Here is a 25,210-nt window from a genome sequence, read left to right as displayed (position 1 = left end):
TATAGGTCACATTTGACCCTCCTCTGGTATTTACAGGTCACAATTGACCCTCCTCTGGTATCTTTAGGTCACATTTGACCCTCCTCTGGTATTTACAGGTCACATTTGACCCTCCTCTGGTATCTATAGGTCACATTTGACCCTCCTCTGGTATCTATAGGTCACATTTGACCCTCCTCTGGTATTTACAAGTCACATTTGACCCTCCTCTGGTATATATAGGTCACATTTGACCCTCCTCTGGTATTTATAGGTCACATTTGCCCCTCCTCTGGTATATATAGGTCACATTTGACCCTCATCTGGTATTTATAGGTCACATTTGACCCTCCTCGGGTAGTTACAGGTCACATTTGACCCTCCTCTGGTATCTAAAGGTCACATTTGACCCTCCTCTGGTATCTTTAGGTCACATTTGACCCTCCTCTGGTATTTATAGGTCAAATTTGACCCTCCTCTGGTATTTATAGGTCACATTTGGCCCTCCTCTGGTATTTACAGGTCACATTTTACCCTCCTCTGGCATTGACAGGTCATATTTAACCCTCCTCTGGTATTGACAGGTCACATTTTGCCCTCCTCTGGTATTGACAGGTCATATTTAACCCTCCTCTGGTATTGACAGGTCACATTTTGCCCTCCTCTGGTATTGACAGGTCATATTTAACCCTCCTCTGGTATTGACAGGTCACATTTGACACTCCTCTGGTTTTTACAGGTCACATTTGACCCTCCTCTGGCATTTACAGGTCACATTTGACCCTCCTCTGGTACATACAGGTCACATTTTACCCTTCTCTGGAATATACCGGTCACATTTTGACCCTCCTTTGGTATTTATACAAATTTGTAGGTCACAATTGACCCTCCTCTGGTATCTTTAGGTCACATTTGACCGTCCTCTGGTATCTATAGGTCACATTTGTCCCACCTCTGGTATCTATAGGTCACGTTTGACCCTCCTCTGGTATTTACAGGTTACATTTGACCCTCCTCTGGTATTTATAGGTCACTCTTGACCCTCCTCTGGTATCTATACGTCACATTTGACCCTCCTCTGGTATCTTTAGGTCACATTTGACCCTCCTCTGGTATATACAGGTCACATTTGACCCTCCTCTGGTATCTACAGGTCACATTTGACCCTCCTCTGGTACATACAGGTCACATTTTACCCTTCTCTGGAATATACCGGTCACATTTTGACCCTCCTTTGGTATTTATAGGTCACAATTGACCCTCCTCTGGTATCTTTAGGTCACATTTGACCCTCCTCTGGTATCTCTAGGTCACCTTTGACCCTCCTCTGGTATCTATAGGTTACATTTGACCCTCCTCTGGTATTTGTAGGTCACATTTGACCCTCCTCTGGTATATACAGGTCACATTTGACCCTCCTCTGGCATCTATAGGTCACATTCGACACCCCTCTGGTATTTACACGTCACATTTGACCCGCCTCTGGTATCTATAGGTCACATTTGATCCTCCTCTGGTATTTACAGGTCACATTCCCCCCTCCTCTGGTATCTATAGGTCACTCTTGACCCTCCTCTGGTATCTATACGTCACATTTGACCCTCCTCTGGTATCTACAGGTCACATTTGCCCCTCCTCTGGTACATACAGGTCACATTTGACCCTCCTCTGGGAGATACAGGTCACATTTGACCCTCCTCTGGTATATATAGGTCACAGTTGACCCTCCTCTGGTATTTATAGGTCAAATTTGACCCTCCTCTGGTATTTATAGGACACATTTGACCCTCCTCTGGTATTTACACGTCACATTTGACCCTCCTCTGGTATCTAAAGGTCACATTTGACCCTCCTCTGGTATTTATAGGTCAAATTTGACCCTCCTCTGGTATTTATAGGACACATTTGACCCTCCTCTGGTATCTATAGGTTACATTTGACCCTCCTCTGGTATTTATAGGTCACATTTGACACTCCTCTGGTATCTACAGGTCACCTTTGACCCTCCTCTGGTATCTACAGGTCACATTTGCCCCTCCTCTGGTACATACAGGTCACATTTTACCCTTCTCTGGAATATACCGGTCACATTTTGACCCTCCTTTGGTATTTATAGGTCACAATTGACCCTCCTCTGGTATCTATAGGTCCCATTTGAACCTCCTCTGGTATTTACAAGTCACATTTGACCCTCCTCTGGTGTATACAGGTCACGGTTGAGTCTCCTCTGGCATCTATAGGTCACATTTGACACTCCTCTGGTATCTACAGGTCACCTTTGACCCTCCTCTGGTATCTATAGGTCCCATTTGAACCTCCTCTGGTATTTACAAGTCACATTTGCCCCTCCTCTGGTATATATAGGTCACATTTGAACCTCCTCTGGTATTTATAGGTCACATTTGTCCCTCCTCTGGTATTTACAAGTCACATTTGCCCCTCCTCTGGTATATACAGGTCACATTTGACCCTCCTCTGGGAGATACAGGTCACATTTGACCCTCCTCTGGCATTTACAGGTCACATTTGACCCTCCTCTCGTATCTATAGGTCACATTTGACCCTCCTCTGGTATATACAGGTCACATTTGACCCTCCTCTGGCATTTACAGGTCACATTTGACCCTCCTCTGGGAGATACAGGTCACATTTGACCCTCCTCTGGGAGATACAGGTCACATTTGACCCTCCTCTGGCATTTACAGGTCACATTTGACCCTCCTCTGGTACATACAGGTCACATTTGCCCCTCCTCTGGTATCTACAGGTCACATTTGCCCCTCCTCTGGTACATACAGGTCACACTTGCCCATCCTCTGGTTTATACAGGTCACATTTTGACCCTCCTTTGGTATTTATAGGTCACAATTGACCCTCCTCTGGTATCTATAGGTCACAGTTGACCCTCCTCTGGTATTTATAGGTCACATTTGACCCTCCTCTGGTTACATTTGACCGTTCTTTGGTATTTATAGACTGTTATACAAGAGGAAGGCATCGATTTGATGTGAACGCTACCTTCATAAATTGTTGTGTATTTTACTATATAATGGTTCCGTCTTCCGGCTGCCACTATTTCTTATTTTTTTAAATTTACTTCACATCTTTTTAATTAACATTCTTTGTTGGAAGACTCCGGGAATTTACATCCAGCTCAGGATGGCTTTTGGGACACTTACATTCAACACGTGATTCACTTATATAATTTTTACCAGTAAAGATATTATTTTGGTTATATTTTAAGACAGCAGCACATTGTAATACATATGCTATTATACATCATGTATTAGTATCTTTATAATATAAACACATTTAATGCTGGATATGAAAGTTAATTAAAGTTCATGTAAAAAAACCTAAAGCGATAATGTAAAAATCAGATTCTATAGACACGTGTATTGGAATCCAACGCCCGATTCTCCACTAAACCTGGTCAAGCATTAATCCTACGGCAACTAAAGCCAAAGGTATACAGTTATTTACTCAAGTATTTAATCCATGTGACCCTGCTTTAATTCTCTCACTAATCACTACAGGGATTAACTAGTTATCAATACCCTTCGTCTCATTACCTGTGTGTTCTTAAAACTGTGTATGATATTTCTGTAATAGAATTGAGCTGCGAAGGTTTGGTCACATGACCGAGATTTTGATACGATCGGGACTGTTGTGGTGTAATCTACAGGGCTTTAGTGTACGACAGGTTCAGGTGACGGAGAAACGACATCAAAATACACAACACTCACTGGGCTTTTATAACAAACGTTACATACAATCGTGGACTTTGTGCCAAAAGTGTTTTTCTTCAACAAATCGCCATTTCTTCCATTTGAGGTAAGTTTTAAAACTTTAAGTTACGGCCAAGGACGTCAAGTAATCAATGCTAATGTATAAAACACACTTAAACCATAGTCTAATTGAGATTGCCATGATAGTGATACAGGTAAACTATACACACTAGTATGACTACTTGTAAATTATATATCACATTATATAGATATCTTTGACTGAAGTACATTTTAAGTGACAATAATAAAATCCCCCTTTTCTGAATACAATATGACGGCAATCCGACACAGGACTCGTATTGATACAGATTCCTACGATCCCCTCTGTCATGAGAATCGATTCATGTGGAAATTGACATTTCAATATCCACACTATATATATATGATAAACATGTATATTCATGATTGATGAACTATTCAGGAAGAAAGTCAATTAAAGGAAGCCATGTTGTATGATCGTAATTTGAGAACAAAATGCATTTGTATGATTAAATGATTACACTTTACATATATTGTTAAAGTTTCAATTAGGACATAAGTCAATTTTGTAATGCTATTAGTTATAACTTATACTGTTACCGAACTCCACTTCATGCTGTGTTGTGTAACAGGCTAAATGTCACTGAGGTCGTCGTTGGTTTATGACGTCATAGATAGGCATCTTTCCCTTTTAGCTGTTTTTACATATTGTTTTGACCACTAAAATAAATAATGTATTATTGGTTATTTTTTTAAATTTAATTCATCTGACCTTACGTACTAATGATGGGTCCCAATTAGACGATATGACATTATGTTGTAGAAAAGTGTTTACTTTGTTTGACTTTTGGTATCTTGATATCGTTATAGATAACTTTTAGGATTCGTTTTATCAATGTTAATACCAATGGTTCCTAATTTTGTATATTCCTATACTTGGGGTTTCGTCTGATTAACCTTTTACCCTGCAGAGATTAATGGTGCTAGACAATATCTGGATAAAAATTAAGAATGTTTAAATTAAAAAATTAGATTGAAAGATAAAACAACCTCTCAATTGCCTCTGATGACGTACAAAACATGCCTTATGCCTGTTATATGTCTTATTTTATATGTATTATTTGATTTCAGTATTTTTCAATAAGTTCACACATGTCAAATTTATTGAAAATAAACAAATGTTAATTGACATTTCGACGTCATCAGGTGAAACTGAAATGAAGTGACAAACGTTTGATTCTTTTACGACGTGACAACTAGGACCACTAAGATGGACACACACCTTTTAGCAGAATTTTATACCTAAACATTGACCTGGAGTAACTTATTTTATGCAATATTTAAAAAATAAATGTATTTAATTTTTGATAAAAAACGATCATAAATTCGTTTCCAAAATTCCTAGTCTCTTTTTTAAATATTCTTAGAGAGGAAAACCATATAGGATTCTATAGATAGAAAATAGAGTTGGCTGTCGCAAAGATCTCAAAGGGCATCTATATCGCATACATCCCTCTCAAAAAGATGATGTACGGTTATTAAAGTGGTTTATTTTTTTATTTTTTTTTATTTTCATGACACTTTTTTAAAAAGGAAAACATCTTATCCGCCCTGACCTACATAGTGTACTTTACATTAAAAGGAGGTGTTGTGTAAGGTGATTTATTTCTTGCAAAATAAACACCATGTTCAAATTTTGATTTGAAAGTAAACAAATTAACGACCAGAAATTTTCAAAAAATTAATGTGTTTTTCATGTTTATGCAAACTTTGGACTAATACGTTTTTGACATGCTTTTTAATGGATTTTGATTTAAATATATACTTTATATATCTAATATGTAAATGAGGGTTTTGTCTGTTGACCGAACTAAGCATACATGGCCCCCGGTACCGTACATGTATACCCAACATGTATCGTACACACAGGACAATGCTAGTGCTAGAGTGTAAAATATCTGTTTCTGTTATCTCTCCAACTCCTAGTGATACAAGGGTTACAAACACTTGGCTATACCCTGTCGTATGTTAAAACCCTTTTTACAAATATATCATATATACAAAGGACAGTCCTTTACATATTGGTATGCCTTCTATCATTGCTTTTATATAGCACATTAGAGGCCTATCTTATATCCAAATGACACCCATTATGTAGCTTACGACGACAGTCCCTGACACAATGGAACACATACCTCGGATCAAAAGGCCACATTTAAAGGATCTGATATTTCAATAGAAAGATGGCCGTTTTTCATGTGGACCATAGCAGGCTTAATAGCTGCTGCCAACTAAGAGTGCTATCCTGATATCCCTATGTTAAAGGCTCTCGACATTTCACATAGCTCAAAAATCTAAACCAACGTGTGATTATGATTAGATGTGCAATGTACAAGCTTTGTATAGAATGTTGAAACTCAATATCAGAGATTGTCGCCATGCCTCTGAAGCTTCTTTTAAAACCATCAAAGTTATTATCCTAATATATCAAAGCAAGTATCATCAGTAGCTAGTAAGGTGTGATGTTAATTTATGCATAGGAAATTTCATCTTAATTCTTTTGAACGTTAAACACAAGGACTGTAGCAAAATGACGGAAATGGATTATTCGTTGTAATAATGATGTATTCCGTTTATTTCTGGTATTCCATGACTGTAGGTTTTCCTGATGTGTCTGTTCTGTTTTCTATATTATTTTCGTATCTTCATCCAAATCCTGAAAACCGCGTGTTAGACTAAAACTTTAATCCATCCATGCATATATATAGTTTCCAGCATGTAGGTGACTTGGTATGATGCCATTTTAAGATTCAATCAAATATGAATCGATATGAGAATTCGATAGACATAAATCTATATATATTAATGAAAAAGATAACATATGAATAAGTATACACTACATTTCATTACTGATATTGGCATGTACCAAATTCTTCTTGATTTAAAAAACAATTCCAAATAAGTCTTACTTGACAAATTCATTTTTCTATATAATTTAAATTCATTTTTCTATATAATTTAAATTTATTTTTCTATATAATCGACCATCGAGGTGAAATTTGTCCTGTCTTTATTGACATCTATGCTATCTTCCTGGTTTAAATATGTTTATCTCTTTATTAAAAACGTGCTACTTGTTGGTGCGAGTAGGGTTGACAACGGCACATACATCGAGCAGTTATAAATAAAACACAGCCATTGAGCATTCAGTAATGTTTTCTGTAATAAAATAGCATATAAAGCAATGTGCTGTCACAATAAAGTATAAGATATCAAATTTTCGGAGTGAGATCAATCAGTTGGGGATGAACAATAAACACTAAGTTTGTTTTGAACACAAACAGGAATTTAAAAAACCTAATTTGCGAGCTTCCGAAAACGCCTGTTTCCTGTGGTACCCTTTGCCTGACAAAGGAAACAGACGTTTTCGAAAGCTCGTAAAATAAAGTTTTCAATTCCTGTTTGTGTTCAAAACAAACTTACACATAAATGCTCTGATAGTGTTACACACTTGTGATTGCACGTGAAAACTTTTACAATATATAGTATGTCAACACTGAATGCTACTGCACCATACAACTGATGTTTAGGAGCCAAAAGGCTTGGAATCCAAATCGGCTCTGTTGAGAGGGAAAGGCGAGATGTGTAGCACTCTAAATATTATATAAAAAGTTATATATACTTTGCCGATATATATAGAATCCTTTATTTTAAAACAAATACAATGTTTTGTCTCTAGACCAGTTTTTACTAAGAAAGTATTCAAAGCAATGAAATAAAATGTTTTCAATAAGCTCCTATAGATTCTATATTAATCCTCTTCTATATCTCGTATCAGTACTGAATATTTTGTGATCGCTAGGATTACGCTAGATTAACGAAGTAAGGATATCATTAATCCTTATTACCGTCATTTAAAAGAGTCACACACATGAAAACATCGGTCACTATATTCTTGCTTTGGGCTACTGTTCCTTTTAACATTAAACGACATTTTAATCATTATTAGAATTGCAATTAAGCATAAATGTTTTGAATTAAGATTTTCTTACTGAGGATGAAAACAAAAAAATTGTACGTAATTACCGGTGTATCAAAATACAATATAATGGTGGTGGTCAAGAACCCAAACCTCTGATACCACAAGCAAAGGAGAGACAACATAAACTTAAGAAGATTTTAACTCAAGCCGAGCGATTATACACTTAACCTGATATTTACGGTAAAACTATGAAAATTACGTAAACATGGGATACTTTATCATAAAGATATGTTTTGTCCTGAATACAAACTATAAAACAATGATGGTTTTATTTCTATGTTCTATTACTACACGAGACGCACTTTTAATACTACTTGAGAGTTATGTCAACGTTTTAGATGCGGTTCGTGTTTCCTTTCGGTATCTGGTCGATACTGTATGATAATACCCTGACAAACCTATCACTTACACACACTCCAAAGTCGATATGTAACCATTCACGAACCTAATTTAAAACCAATCATATATTAGCGCCTGTTGAACTGCACAGCGCCTTCAGAACCAAAACTGATAAATTGTACGTTGATTGACTTTCCTAATATTGGCCGTTAGTAAATCAACATGTCTCCACCTATAAGATATACAAACATTCCGTCAGGACTTGAGCCGCTACTTGAGTTACGAAAGGGTGTCGGCGTAACCTGTTCAGGATGTTAGGGAGCTGTACTGAAGGTAACAGTTATCCTGTGTATACGGCGCGTGTAGAAACAGTGCACATTCGTCGAAGTCTACCTGTGACTGACACAGACCCTGATCCAGACTGCACGAACACGACACGCTGCTGAATTCACACAATATATCGATTTATCAATTTTTGTACAAAATTTGGACGCAAATGTTTAAAGTTTGAATTTCCATGTTTAAAGGACAATGTTTGTTATGTGCACACGTTACAGGACCAGGTATATACAGAGGTGGGCTTTGTTACCTACAACAGCCGAAAGTGTTTAAAGACCGAATATATAGAATACTTAAAGTGACAGATATGGCAGTAGGATTAGTTAGGACCGTCAGTATTTGATAAATGTCTTCATATTATTACGGAAAGAAAGTGAAAGGGATGAACATGATAGCGAAGACAGTTTGGGAATATACCTGTGTATACACACTCGGGGATCTCACGTACAGGTGTCCCCTTCTTATACCATCATCTTGGAGATATGAAACGAACCTCAGATCAGGTAGGTTAAGCCTTAAAGGTCTTAGCTGATCGCATTTAGCTTTTTTGATATTAGATATAATAGACTTTCGTGGGAAAAGAATAAGTTCATACCTATTACAAAATTGTCTTATCAGGGTAAATTGATTGGTAAGGTAAGGAATTATTTTCAAAATGAAAACGCATTTTGTTTTGTCAGTTATGTATAACATTTGTTATGTGTTATTATGCGTAGTGTACATGTACATATTGAAACTACTTAGATTGACTAAATAATGATAGAGTCTTTCATTATGCTTATTATTATATATATTTGGAACTTTTCAAATTTTACAGAAAATGTAAAAGTCAATTCGCCAAAACATTCAACCTTCGTTTAAACATGTACTATCTTGTTGTCAACCAAATCACATCTACACAACACAGGTTCGTGGCCGAGTTCAGTAGTAATTTTAAACTAACTAGTTCACTATCATGTATCAATCGTAAAATACATGTATACAGGTACGTAATATAATTGAATAAATTAAAAAGGCTGTATGTAACAGTATACCAGGTAATTGCTATGTCGTGTGATACCCAGTACAAGGTGATACACGCTTCGAGTCAGACAGTTTTTCCAATATGGCATTGTACATATGTCAATATCAAGTAAGATGATATAATCATGTAACATAGTATCGTTTGGTTTGGCATCAGCATCAATGATAGGGCAGCATTGCCATCTTATCACTAACATAGTATCGTTTGGCTTGGCATCAACATCAATGATAGGGGAGCATTGCCATCTTATCAATAAAATAGTATCGTTTGGTTTGGAATCAACATCAATGATCGGGTAGCATTTCCATCTTATCAATAACAATGCATCGTTTGGTTTGGCATCAAGATCAATGATAGGGTAGTATTGCCATCTTATCAATAACAATGCATCGTTTGGTTTGGCATTAACATCAATGATCGGGTATCATTGCCATCTTATCAATAACAAAGTATCGTTTGGTTTGGCTTCAACATCAATGATAGGGGAGCATTGCCATCTTATCACTAACATAGTATCGTTTGGTTTGGAATCAACATCAATGATCGGGTAGAATTGCCATCTTATCAATAACATAGCTGACACCATTCGTCATAGATTTATACTTATGTGTGCTGTGACGTTGTCGAACGCCAAACAACAAATCAACAATAAAAATACCTGTTGTACAAGTGAAATATGTTAAACAAAACGTTAGTTCTTCAAGTATTTTTCTGATTCTTTTGCATAATGGTTGGTTCATGACGACATTTGTTATAATAAAATATTTTTCTATTTGCTGGTTGTATCAATACCTTGCTATTGATTTGGTAGACGTTACCCTATATAAAGGTTACAGGTGAAAGGTAGACTAAAGTTTATAACGATTTGTTGATTATCAATATGAAAACAAACAACCGTTAATTGACATATTTTTCATGATTTCCCAATCAATATTAGATTATCTATATATGAACATAGTTCAAGAAAGGTATATAAAATGTATGACGCAGAGGGGTTAATAAGGAATGTAGTACGTCAATAATCCAATACAGGAAACATCGATATGTCACGGGGGCTGGCAGTTACATACACTACACAAACCAACTAATTACGTGTTAATACACAAATACGTCTAAAACGACATCCACTGGAGCAAAATATCTGCTATAACGAATTTAAGGCAGGTCATCACGCGACATCGCCGTTAGCGCCGCCGTACGGCACGCTTCACATTCTGCACGAAACAGCGACGAGGTGATTTGTGATGACAATTTTATCGATGTATCGTGATGTCTTCGAGTGCAACTGTCCAAAGTCGTTAGGAGATTTCTTAATTTAAACTAATGGTCCGTTATTTGATTTTGAAATGCTGGGTGATTATCTCGGATTCATCATTTGCTAGCATGGAGCGATAAACATACCTGACGCTGCACGTACACGGATATGGCAGGTTATTTTTCTTCGGGTGTTGATTATGTGTATACAGATAGGTGTAAATAACACTTTCTCAGGTGTGAATATATTATCATTTGTAGATAACCTTTTACCGAGGCGCTGAATTAAGTAATAATGTTAGGGATCAATTTGAATCAATATTGAGTAAACCAGAAAGTTTCAGGCCGTCAAGTAAACCCGGTATGATATCAAGACGACATGATCTATGAAAAGATTAGGAATTTAATATGACTTCTGTATACCAGCGATTTCTGTAAGCGCTTCATCCGCGTGTAAAGGTAACAGTGTGTTGTATGTAATAACGAGGATATTCTGTTGTAGGGTTTCAATAACGGAACCATCGATTCATACGCCACTGATATGAGTATACTTTTCTTTCTTTCAGGTCACAAGATGAGCTCCAAAGAAAACACGTAGACAGGTTGGCCCGATGGGTTGGCTGACACTTATGAAGAAGTGATTAACAGAAAGAAAGCAGTTTCAGTTTGACTTTATTCACCATATACAATAGAAATAACAATGACAGCTTACCTGTCAGTTGGATCCGACTTACAGAGAAGGGTGTTATCGCCCCTGCTCGAAAATCCGGAAGGAGAGGAAGAGGAGACACACCCCAAACCACCGACACTAGACGAGTACATCCCCAGACCTGGTACGAGGGGATCGAGTCGGCAGGCTTTCATGACAGAGGCTGCAAACGACTCCGACGGGTCGGACCAGGAAACAAAACCAGACCAGGAACATGTGTCCTCAGAGGATATCACACTTAACATAGCCATTAATGGAGGGTGCTTCCTTGATGACGATAACAGCTTGGACGATGATTCTATCAGTGATGGAAGTTTGTCAATACCTACTGACGATTTTGACACAGACCTGGAGATGGATGACGACCGTAAGTAACCTTAATGTCAATTGTATTTCTCGTGATCATTATTTCGTTAATTCAAATATCACGTGAACAAATATATCTATTTAAGAGATATGACATTCTCGCAAAGTCAATAGGTGGAACAAGATAAGTTGCAAAATGAAATATGTGTGAATGGTAAGAAGCATTTGTTGAGACATTATTCCGTTAAATTATTTTATAACTGAACTATAGAGATATTTATCAATACAAATGAATGAGATTCATAAAGCAGCTTTTCATTACCTCGACTTGTAACTAGGGTCCCTCTCTTGAGATGCAACGTGTAAAAAAACTAATCCAAAGTTGCGTATGGTGGTTATACCTTTAACTATTTGTCAAATATTTGGTAAGCCCTGTCAAGCTGGAATTGAAATCATATTCTGTACTCTGAGAAGACCTATTGAAGATGAGAAAGAACGATGTACATAATTTCTCACACGTGAAATGGTGATACAGAGGAGTTTCTGTGAACAGTATACCAGCTGTTTTAGGAAGGAGTCAAAGGAAATTACAGGGAAATGTTTTCTCGTTTTTAATAAACAAAAGCACCTATACTTTTCAGCGGATTACCTTCTATCTGTATCCGACAAACACATATTATTGATTATGCCTAGAATTATAGAAATAGCACATTTACACTTGTAATATCATTTCTTTCAGAATGGCTAAATCCCTCCAAGGTAGATCACGACACTACAGGAAGGACAAAATATATCAAAGTGTGCAACGACATGGGAATAAGCCCAGTGTCGTATTTTGTTAAGAACTTGGAGCAAAGAGAACTTAAAATGAGATTTCACGGACTAGGGCCACTTGGAATTAAAGCAATATCGATTCCTTTGGAGGTATGTATTGATCTCAATTGATACAACCTTATAACTAGTTATGTATCTTTGGAAATAAGCAGTAGCTCAATTATACTGTTTTGCATGAAAACAAATTTACTTTTGCGTACGGTAACCTTACAGCTTCAGGTGTCGTACAGAATTGGAAACAAACTGTTAACAACTTGATGGGATTTAAGATTTCAGTTTCAGTTACCTTCCCCATAGCAAACACAGACCAATATACCCCGACGTTTTAGGTTTTGATACAGATTGTAGACAATTTCTGGTATAACAGAAATACGTTTAAGCATTGGATTCAGGTTTTCCCAAATACATCCCACTATGCACTGACAGGTTGTCCCTGTACGTGATATAGTATACCTACATGTACTTGGCACATAATTTATGCTTCGTAATCTTTGTAAAGGTAAACATGATTTCGTTTATGGAGCAACATAAAATGCTTGGGGTATTAAATAGAGCAGCTAATAGTGGACTAAATAAACAGCATAATAAGTTTACTTACAATGTATTTGTGTGTAATGATGCAGCAAAAAGTACGTAACATTTCTTGACAACTACTTACCAACAAGTTAACGTTGTACTGCGTTTTAGCTCAATAGCAAATTTTCTCAGGATTTTCATTACAAATTTCAAATGTCAATAAATGAGGGTACTGGAAAGTGATCTTTCATCAGCTTCAGTTTAATATATTTGTAAAAAGTGACTTGGGGTTATATTAGATATGTGAGCAATTCGTTAAGGAAGACTACAAAATCGAATTCCTACCACTGAACTTAGACCGAAAAAGACGGTTTCTATGCTTCAAAAAATTAATAGAGAAATTCATGTCATTTAGAAAATAAACCCTCATCCAGTATTTATATTACAACTTCCGTTGCAACCACTGTATATATATTTATTATTCAATGTATATAAAGTCTTTGGATGGCAAATTATTTTACTTCATTAAATATGACGCCATGATATTATGACGTCATTGATAAAACGTCAAAAAGATCCTATTGTGGTACCATTGAGTGATTGTTTTGACGAACACTTCTTTAGACCTGAGGAATGGTATAAGTTTAAATTTGTTGAATAATCTAAATAGATTGGTTGGAAGTAAATACTAATACTATACAACGCTTCACTGGATTTGTGTTCAAGCCGCTTCTCTTCATGCCTGTATACCTATCCAAATTCTACTATTCAATTTAAGACTACATTAAATGGTTGAAACACTTGCACAAAAAATAAAATTGTGAAAATATGAAATATATTTTTTAAATATTTTGTTTTAGACAAATACAAACATAGAAATCCTAAATCTGCAAGGGAATGGCATTGACGCACAAGGAGCAAAAAGTTTGTGTAGAGTCCTGAGGGAAAACCTATTCCTCACAGAAGTGGTAAGCATCTCAACTTTGATATGAAAACATCTTTACATGTATCTCTCTTACGTATACAACAGGCTAAAGACTCAGTATACGTTATAACGAGTAATTCAAGGTAGCTCTGTAGTAGTTTTATGTCATGTTATTCGCTCGATGGTGATGTTTACTATGCTTTGTTTATGGCGTTTTTCTGTAGCGTTACACTTTCAATATTCTATATATTTCAATTATATTTATGATTGCTGTCTAGTTGTAAATAAAGATAAATACTTCGAAGTTTGATAATTTTACAATGTACGCCACTGTCAATTGTAAACATTACTCTTGTCGTAAGCTGATATTTGGGCTTGAAGAAGCTTCTCTACGTAATGATATATGTATCACGCGAATGTTTCATACGATATCCTTCCGGTTGTGTAGAAAGTAAACCCGACTGGTCTTATTTACGTCATAAATGTAGTTTCTAAACATTTTCTTCATGTTGGTCAGTATGGATTATGAGAAGTTCTTTTTACATAACTAATAACATTTTCTATGTGATGTTTCGATTACAGGTACGATATGTACACTGTCACCTTCATGAAATGAACAATGAAGCGTATTCACACAAAGGTGTAAAATGTGTACGAGTTGTCCAAAAAATCGATGTCGATTTCGGCTACGCTAGAAACGTATGTACACTAGTTGTTATATATGTACCTAAAGGACTCAATTCAGCTACGCTTTGTTAACAGAGTCTTTAGAGTTCTAAATAGAGACGAGGGGGCTCAAAGACTCTCGCACATCTTTGACCAAGTGTTAACAAAGCGTAGCTGAATTGAGTCATTTCGGTATATATATAACAACTATTGTACATGCGTTTCCAGCGTAGCCGAAATCGACATAGATTTTATGGACAACTCGTACACATTTTACACCTTTGTGTGCATACGCTTCATTGGTCATTTGTCTGATGAAGGTGACAGTGTACATATTGTACTAATCATCGAAACGTCATATAGAACATGTTATTGGTTGTGTAAAATGAACTTCTCATAAGTCATATATGTAGCTTTATTAATCTAAACATAACTTTTAGACTAAATATGTACCTGAAATTGTTATAAACAATAAAACCGAATATTTATCAATTTTAAAAGCAAGATTTCAAACCGATATACATTTTATACAAAATATATTTATGAAGCCATTAAAAAAAATCAAGGAGAATATGACAAGGTGTTGTAGAAGGATGAGTGTCTTCTACTTTATCGTCGACATCCTCCATGTAAATCTAGGTCAAATACAACAATGTACCGTCCTCAGAGTGATACCCGATGTAGTAAAAAGGAACCAAAAAGAAATTAATTGAGCATTAAAAAGCCATCGATCTTCATATAGTAGATGGAAATAGAATATTTTACAATGATAGTGCATTTTGTAGCCATAAACTTTGCACATAGTTTCCAAAAAATTGCCGTGGTCTTCATAAACATGCATCCCTCAAAACCATGTGTTGTTCATTTGTCCGTCAGCCGTTGACATCTGTGACGTAATCTTGCAATTAAGAACCTTGAATACCATTTATGGGAAGGCATGGATGTTTGTATGAAGAAAGGGAAAGTTCACGTTCGGAAAATAAAAGTCGTCTCGCTGATCGTAGTGATGTAACCAGCGGTCCCTGTCTTCGGTTTATGATGATGGTTGCTGTACGCGTTATCCGTTCCTTCCTACGATCGTGATATTCTGTCCATTCCATGCGTTGTTTGATTATATATATTCAACACACAATGCCTGTATCATAACAGGAAGCATAGTTTGAAAATCAGTCTTTTAATGTTAAGATGCAAATTTGTCATAGAATCGGTCTATTAACAATTTAAGCTAAACACTGGGTATGTAATAGTTACTACAATCTGTTCTATCTATAATTAAGTTAGCCTTATACACGTATTTCAAATGACACCTTACAAACTACAGATTAATTGACTCTGTCGAAACATATATATGTAAAGGACGCAGAACAATGATAAAGATAGTGCCGTCGCTGGGGCTCGATCCCGCGATCCTTGGCTCTCCAGCCCGATGCTCTACCGCTGAGATAAAGGGAAATTCCCTACAGCTGACGCTTGTAAGGCAACCTTATCAATGCACATCTTTTACATATATATCAATAAGTGGATACAAATATTTCGTAGATATTCTTTAGAGAATGGACAAAAGATCAGATGTACACACACTTTCCGTTATATTGTTTAATAGATATTTTTGTGTGATATTAAACAAAAGTATACACATGGACTTTGAAATTTAATAAATCATTTACAATTATCAAGTGAGAAAGTCAGTTGAAGTGTATCCAATATATCAAAATATGTGACTCACACTAGAAAAAAAAGCTTGATGGAACATGAACAGGAGAAAAGATGTGATTTAACATTGTTGTTGGAGTTTCTATGGAGAAAAGATTAAGTTTTGAAGTAGTTATCGGATGACGACGCATTCTGCACGGATACTATCAGTGGCTGTTTCACATATCTTTATCAACAACAGGCTTTCGTGAGAGATCGGTGCTTTTGAAGTTCAATAAGACTATCAGTATACATGCTTTCCGTATCTTAGTAGACAAAAGCAGCTTCCTGTAATATTGTATTAGTAAATGTTTTGGTGAGGACGGAATATATCGAATTGATATACAACTTTGATTCATTTTAATCTTAACGAGAGTTGTATTAATAAAGCTCTCAGTGTTGGGTTTATGTCAGGATGTAGAACTATGTTATTTAAATGTCAGAAGCTGTTTACCTTTGGACAAAGTACCCCTAGGGTCGGTTAACAAATATTACCACAATGAGGATCGTGTCCTCAATAATAGGAAGCCATACGCCTGCGCGAGATCTGTATATTTGTAACTATGATGTAGCCATATTTTAGAGATAAGGATATTCTTTAAAGGCCATTTGTTTAACAGCCTTTGCTGACATGTCAGAGCCCACTCATTCATTCTTTGACCGTTTAACAACACAATATCACGACTCCAGTAAACCGTTAATACATACAATGTAAACGATTTAAATGTAGAATGAGGTTTAAATTTTATGTAAAAATAGTAATTGATTTTATATGCGGTCCGCTACAAAAACTGGTAACAAAATACGTAAGATATCGTAAAGCTAACACTAGAGGTCACCGGCACATCATACGCGATACATCTTACAGTTATAGGTGCTGTACATTTATAATGCATAATAAATTAGCTTACCTTGTATACATCAGATATCAACACGTGTTTATATGAAAAAAATACGGCACATAAATATAAACATCTGAACATAGGAATGGCGGTAATTGACAATTCAGTATCTATATTTGTTGTCAAATTTTGAGGTTGCTTCAATCACTTATTTGTAATAATTTGTTATCTTTATTAGTTATTGGGCTGCACTCCGTTTTGGGAAAGTTAGGCCACACGGCACCTCATTAACTCAAAATAATATTGAAAAAACAAATTTCTATAAAGGATCTTCCAGGTGTGTGCTATCAATGTAACAAAATAGTTCTAATGTTTGTGAATCATGGAAATTTGTTAAAATCTTTATGAACAAAACCGAAGCTTTATATATTTATTGACGTCATAATCAACATAATCACCATTTTCCCGAATAAACACATTTAAATGTACTGTCTTCAGAATGGTTTGGTTTTATCAGGGTTTACGTCCTATTTACAGCTGAAGTCATTTAGGAACGTCTGTCTTCAGGAATAAGAAATAATAATGGACTAGTTGATAACTGATCCTGAAGCTATACACTTATGTAATCAATACGAATAGAATTTACACTTAGCTGGAGGGATATTTCAAATATTCCAGACAGAACGAGATTAAAGGTAGAGATTACTATTAATGTATTGAATAATTATTCTACTCACATTGACTGTCGAAAGTATTTTTATCTTGATTGGAAGATGCATTCTATAAAATATCAATACGCTTATTCGTTACGTATAATACCTTGAATTCTATCTTGATTTAGCAATATTCAATTAGTTTAAATGTAGTCCTATTGCCGTATGCATTTTAATTTACCACAGCTTATTGCTAGTGATGTTTCATTGCCTTTCACAAGAACCGTCGACACAATGTTTTAGATAAGAAAGTATCAAACAAAACCTCCCTGATCACGATCAGATATTTCAGATGTATTGTATGACTATGACATATATTATGCAGAAGCTAATTGTTAATCATGTATGTTCTTCAGGTGCTATCAGAAAATAAAATTGGAACTGAAGGCGCCATTTCATTATGTCAATTCTTAAAAGGAAACAGAAATCTGTACAAGGTCGACCTCACGGGTGAGTAACGGATAAACTTAATGATATCTAACGGGCGCCATTTAATATGTGAAAGCACATTACATAATAAATGACATATCGTATTTACCTAGTATTATTAAGTTTCACGAGCGTTGTATGGTGCCTTCTCCACCGAAAATGATCATAATCTTTAAATTAGCAATAAATCAGTCATTGAGTATAATGTGATATGTTCAGGTAATAACAATATACCATTTCAATTTGTTTTTAGAATTATAATTATTAGGTATAAATATAACTGCAGCCCTTGAGAAAAAGTTATTCTTTGCATAAGCTATTGCGGTATACACATCTAGTTTATATTCTATTTCAGCAAATGAAATCGGTGACTCGGCAGGACAATGCTTATATGAAGTACTTAAAGTACGTATTCATCCTATGTTTGACAAAATAATTACGAAAATAAAAGGCATAGTGAGAATGGTAACAATAGCATTGGAAGACGAGGCAAACATAGTTTACTTATGTGATGATTTCTTTAGATATGTTTTGTTTTTAACTCGTTCCTGTTATTTGCCTTTCGTAAAGAGTTTGTGTGTCTATGTCGGCCTCTGTACATGTTGAAGCTATAACACTTTCAAACTAACTATCATACAAAACTACTCAAACTCTAGAAAACATAATCGACTTTTTATGTCAATTAAAAACGAAATACATATTAGGGTATTGGCATGGTCCAGTTACACTCCATAAAATCATAATATATTGGTGTTAATAAAACCGGGGCCCGTACTCATAAAACCGTTCTCATACTAAAGCTTGGATTTTGTGCTCAAGCCTAATTTCTTGTTCTGGCTATAACTTCATAAATAAATTAACCTTATCTTGTCATTAATTTGGAAACATTTTGAAGAGACTTAAAGCCAACAACTGCTTTCAATGTTTACATTTGACACTATTTGATCGATAGACGTGATCTAAGCGTGTTACAAGTTGTTGGTTTGTGTACAAAACCCGTGCTTGAGCATGATAACGGTTTCATGACTACGGGCCCTGGACTCTAATGTAATGACTTAATAGATTCATTTTCCACTTCAAAGAAAAGTTCTTTATCGTTTATCAATGGTATATTCAGAAACTTGTTAAACAATATTACGGTTAAGAAAGATATTTAAATGTTTTTTGTTTTTCCCCAGGGAAACCCAGTATTAAAAGAACTCATTCTGGCCAATAACTGTTTAGAAGAAAACAGTGCGAAGTGGCTAAAGGAATCTCTCACCGATAATGAGAACCTAGAGATCTTAGACCTGAGTTGGAATCAGTTTAAGACAAGAGGTGCAATCTGCATTTGTGAGGGCTTACAAGTAAGATCATTAATCTACAATGTAATATACCTTAATATGAATAAGAAAGAAAATGGACATTCTTTATATGCTCTAATATAAAAATCTCAATCAAGGAATCGCTCCAATCAGCGAATAAGGTATCATTACGCAAATTATTATAAACAAATATTTTCGTGGTAATTTGTTGATGTAAATAAAGATTCAAATTATTTGTTTTGTTATTGTAGGAAAACGTAGGTCTGAAGCGGTTCAAATTTGTGATGGCCGGTCTGGGAAAGAGTGGGGCTGAGGCGATGGGCGCGGCATTAAAGCAGAACCGTACACTTCTTGAGCTTGATATCAGTTTTAACCGGATACCGATAGAGGCATCTGGGGCGATCGCCGCAGGGGTCAGAGAAAATGACACCCTTAAAACGTTAAAGGTATCAAACATTATATATTAACATTGTAAATGAGGTTTCATAATGTCCTTCCGTTCGTTTTAAGTTTCTTAACAGTTCGATTTAAATTTTAAGATATTTTATTATCCATCGACCTTTGCCAATTTTATTGGCAAAATGGTACCTTTTTAATGTTTCACCGGAAACAACATTTTTTGTAAAATACTATTATTTATTTAGGTTATAGAAACATTCATTGTAATGCTGAATCTTACTTGGCAATATTGCAATATACTATAATTTTAGGATACAGATGTATTACTAATGTTTAGAAGAATACTTGTTAACAAAAGGTAACATTTTTTTGTAGATCGGAAACAACCCATTTGAATCAAACGGAGCTATGGCGATACTACAAGCCGTGGACCAAAACGAAAACAGTGCAATAACTTACCTCGACTTTAGCGTAAGTATTATACATTCTTGTAGATTAAAAACTTAAAGTTAGAAAAACATCAATGGAACTAAATTAAAAATTGATATACATGTATATATAAACATAAATGCCTCAACAGAGTATTGGATTTTCAGTTTGCATGAAATAATATTAACATACTTTCATGAAGATACTGTATCTTTTCAGAATATGATGGTGAAAATAGAATTTGCTGAGGTCGAGTCCCGATTATCAGAAAGCAGAGGTCTGCGTGTTGTAAATGAGGGAGTACTTCCGGAAGTGCATCCCAAAAACGGAAATTACGCCAGATTAAGTGCATTTCGACGAGATCCCATTGAAACATTTAAGAAATATGCAGAGTTCTCAGCAGTTAACCTAGAAGATGTTTTTAATTGCAAAAACAAAGTAAAAATTGATGCTTCAGAATTCAAGAGTCTTATCAAGGTAAGTAATTAAGAATATTGGTGTATATCCATGGTGTAGCTGAGGAATAGATGGCGATGCATCCCCCACTCCAAATAGTAATTCATAAATGAGCGCACACAGGTACCAAACAAAAGCATACAATGTACCTATATCATTTTATTTTTAAACAAATGCTTATTGATCTTACGAATGTCAGATAACATAGACCCCAATGAAATAAATAAGATTGTTTCATCAACTGTATATATTTTCTGGATGGTACAAATACAATTTTATTATTTATGAGAGAAAATTAAAGAGTAAATTTTGATATTTAATGACAATGTAGGAAACCTTTCTTACAAGGAATGTCGTCAAAAAGCGACATTGAAAGGGCCAATTAAAGTATCTTATCTCGAATGGCAGCCTGATAAAAGGTTATTTTATATAAGTGTTCAATATCGTGTTTCAAAATATCTCTTTTGGCAGAGTGTCACACAATTTAAAACACAAACACTAACCTTGAATAAAACAATGTGCCGGTTATTGGCAACTAATAATAATATTTCCTTTGATCCCCAAAGCCGAGACTTTAATCCTATTCAATGGAGCGCTTGATGGATAAGTGTAATTCATTTGGAACTGGAACAAGTCCAAGTGTTTAGTCCTTTTCAATAACGCACGCACCACTCGATAAGTCCTTATGACAAGGGGTAGATTATCATTGAAGGTGTACAGACGGCATCAAGAACTTCAATATTGTGGTCTATACCAACCTCTATTGTGGTAGGAATTAGTGGCTACACCATATAATACCACATATATAACCTCAATTTTAAAACCCCCTTGGCCTCCTTAATAAAGGAAACACTATCGTCAATCCTCACAGTGTATGATAAGGAATGATAACGATAATTGAAAACATCGTTATCGATTTACGATTATAATCAATATGGATACATACATGACGCTTGTAACTTGTTCATGATTTATTGTAATCAATCTATAACATTACTGATATAATTGGATTTCAATTGACGCTTCTTCCACAGACATCGTTTTACTTTAAAAAATAAAGAAATAACCAAAACGTAAATATTTATGAAAGTAATTTTAAGTTCTCCGATATTTTCAACTATATCTTTTAAATGCAGTTCTTAAAGCCTGGCGTAAGTTCTGCACTTTAATATTTATAATCATTAAAATTTGAATTTGACTTAAATATTTGAATTTTCCTACATTCAAAGGGATCTGGTATAGACATCCCCGACCAACATATGACTGTACTGACTCGGACGCTAGAAGTTGATGGCTTCATTTGTTACTGGTAAGTGATTGACAACGGGGAATTTACATCTGCATGTGTAAAGTTAACATTTATCAACTACGGAAGGGAGGATTAACCTCGCCCTAGCTTTTTAAAATAATTATATTGACCAAGGAAGGTGACTAATACTTAATGCGCGCACCATTAGAAATACATTGCGAATCCAATAAGAAGGTAGAAGAACAAATTATTCCTGAACTGTACTTCATTTACATATTCCTTTGATTCATCATCGTTATTTATTAACGATTTTTTTCTATCTATAATGATAAATAAAGACAGAAACACTTAACCAATTAGATCAGATTTTCCATTTTTGATATCTCAATACATTCCCCGTCGGTTCTAACGACGGAGACTGAAGTTTTGACCTCCGTTTCTGAGGCTTTGTATGTCGTTGTATATTATATTTGGGGAATACCCCATGTATCATTTTTTGTTGAACACTGCATATGTTATTCACTGTTTTGGATTGGAATTTCATAACCTTCATTCGTACGTTCATGTGCTTATTTTTGGGGGATTTTCGTCACAATCATTCTATAGTATGGTACTCGACAGGTAACAATGATAAATGCTAGAATTTTTCGGTTTTGTATATTCTTTACTTGTTCCATTTTTTTAACAGGAAAATATTCGAGGAAAATGGCAACGGTGATGCGCACGTTAGTTTTACTGGAAATGTTGTCGAGAAAGGTAACGAAACGGACAAAAATAAGAATAGACCAAAATCGAAAGACTCTCCAAAGCTAGACAATTCTGGGGCGAAACCCAAATCAGCCAAAGCAAAGAAGAAAAAGGATAAAAAGAAGAAAACGTAGTGAAGGAATGTCTCTATGTAGTGCATTTCAGCAAATATGTTATAAAATATCCTCTGTCATGTGCTAAAGCCTTCGGCGTTTTCCTACATATGGATGTTACATAGTAGCACAAAGAGAGGAATATTGCACAGTATGTCACATACCACACAACTATAGAACATGTGACATTGACCTTGACATTCAAATAGTACAAGTCGTTAACTGTATGTAGAGGACCGTAATGTCAATTGTTGTATTTACATTACCGGATCTATGGCGTTGACCCTGGCAAGGTAAAGACTAGGATGTAATGACCAGTTCGTTGTTGCATGATAAACATTTTACAATAACAACGACCGTTCGTGTGCTTACTGCCGAAACCATACATTTCAGTGACAGAGCTAAGTTGTCACGAGAAGCTAATTGTCTTTTTTTCAGAAATGTTTGATTCTGGATTAAAGACAAAATGGAAATGTATAAAAATTGTAACAAGATAATATTATTGTATAAAATAATTGTATTTCATCGTATCGTATTCATTGTCAATGTTAAACACGGAACGTCATCGTAAGAAACATGGCCATATGCTAAGTGACATCTTCTGATATTGATTTTGCTTTGTGTTTGCTGGCGCAAAAATATCGACTCGGCAATGCATCTTTGTTGCTGCGGCATTGTCAACGATAAACTTTGATAACCATGATAACTGTTACATCAACAGTATGAGTTCGTACATGTCCATGTTAACATAAACGTTCATGTTAACATAAACGTTCATGATTAAGGTAATATGCATACTTAGTGCTAGTGGCAAGAAGATTTTGACACCATATCGCCCACACATGTAGTGGGTTAGTTGTTTTTCGAATTTTCTCGAAAGTTTCCAGTAAATTGAAGCTTTGCTGGTGGAATCTTTTCATTGAATATTTTCAAACGAAATTACTTCAACTATATAAAGCGATCCTTATAAATAAATAATGCTATGTTTTTAATCTCACAGATATTTTTCTTCTTTGTCTATCTCTAAATCTCCTTGCCACATATTGTTTTCGTATACAATACGCCTTGTAGAAAGGGCGATAACTCGTCGTGCAAAACAAGAGCATCATAACTAGCGCTTTATTGGTATACGTGGTACATGATATTTTGTCAGCCTTTGAACATTTGTTGAATTTTAACTGGTTAAAATTTACAGTTTAAATGACAATAACTTTGAAAATCTATCCTTTCAAAATTGTATTTGACCTGTATGACAAGCTTTATGTAATAGATGTATACAATATCTTGTAACAGAACAGTAACGAACCAATAAATAGTAAATCAAGTCAAAATTGTTTTAAACATTGTATTATACTAATCAACACTGTTTTGATCAATAGGTCAAACCTCAATATAACAAAAGTTAATATGACATGACTGTAAAGATGTTAAAACAGTCTCACATACTTGTCTGATAAGAAACATCATGTAACAATACTGATAGTGACCTCAACGGAAGGCATTATTATGATACGGCCATGACTCAGTGAAAAAACATCCTCACATACTTGTTTGTTATTGAGTATATATATACATGTATACCAATACCGACAATGACATAACAAGGAACATTTAGATTACATATTTTACCGTGACAAACAAAGTTATGGCGTTAAATTATCTTCACAAAAAGACTCATGTTATAGATTATTTTAAAATTGGTCCCATTTCCTCTAAACTTGATCGAAGGTAATTTCGTAAATGTCATGTCATGAAAATTGTCATCTGTTTTCTATTTACATACATATTAAAACTGAAATCAAATAATGCGTTATAATAACAACAAGAATCATGAGGTAAGGAAACATCTATTTAATAATATAGTATGATGATACAAAAAGCCAAACAAAACAAACGTATTTCTGCACCATATGGCCATTTTGTCCATTTAGGACCCATCCGAAATACTCACGGCTTAAAATAATTAAGTGTTCCAAAACATATGTAGATATAAAGCGAAAGGGGAAAGATGACTATTAACCCGTTATAACAATAGAAATTTACAACATTTGGTGATAACAGATGATTCGTTTTTATTTTTTTTCCCATTTTAATCGCACCAAATTAATTACAGCTACGAAGCTACAGTCAATCCTGT

The 25,210-nt window shown here is 35.1% G+C and overlaps 1 protein-coding gene across 3 annotated transcripts; it reads left to right on the top strand.

Annotated features, from left to right (window-relative positions):
- Positions 1 to 3,635: 3,635 nt before the first annotated feature.
- LOC110466007 (leucine-rich repeat-containing protein 74B-like) lies at positions 3,636 to 24,398 on the top strand. Of its 3 annotated transcripts, none has more exons than XM_021522240.1 (12): positions 3,636 to 3,813; positions 11,311 to 11,820; positions 12,499 to 12,683; positions 13,970 to 14,077; positions 18,304 to 18,397; positions 18,732 to 18,781; positions 19,555 to 19,722; positions 19,932 to 20,126; positions 20,455 to 20,550; positions 20,728 to 20,985; positions 22,194 to 22,273; positions 22,902 to 24,398. In XM_021522240.1, exons 2-12 carry the CDS (start codon positions 11,445 to 11,447, stop codon positions 23,092 to 23,094), a joined length of 1,803 nt encoding a protein of 600 aa, XP_021377915.1. In that variant the 5' UTR covers positions 3,636 to 3,813; positions 11,311 to 11,444; the 3' UTR covers positions 23,095 to 24,398. The 3 variants fall into 3 exon arrangements, with proteins under 3 accessions (XP_021377915.1, XP_021377916.1, XP_021377917.1); XM_021522241.1 differs by lacking the exon at positions 3,636 to 3,813 and adding an exon at positions 8,439 to 8,969; XM_021522242.1 differs by lacking the exon at positions 3,636 to 3,813 and adding an exon at positions 11,154 to 11,178.
- Positions 24,399 to 25,210: the final 812 nt, after the last annotated feature.

The sequence above is a fragment of the Mizuhopecten yessoensis genome, unplaced genomic scaffold, assembly GCF_002113885.1.
Source record: "Mizuhopecten yessoensis strain PY_sf001 unplaced genomic scaffold, ASM211388v2 scaffold11111, whole genome shotgun sequence".
Lineage (NCBI taxonomy): Eukaryota > Metazoa > Mollusca > Bivalvia > Pectinida > Pectinidae > Mizuhopecten > Mizuhopecten yessoensis.
Note: the sequence above shows the minus strand (reverse complement) of the source record. Positions and strands in the feature narration are given on the sequence as shown.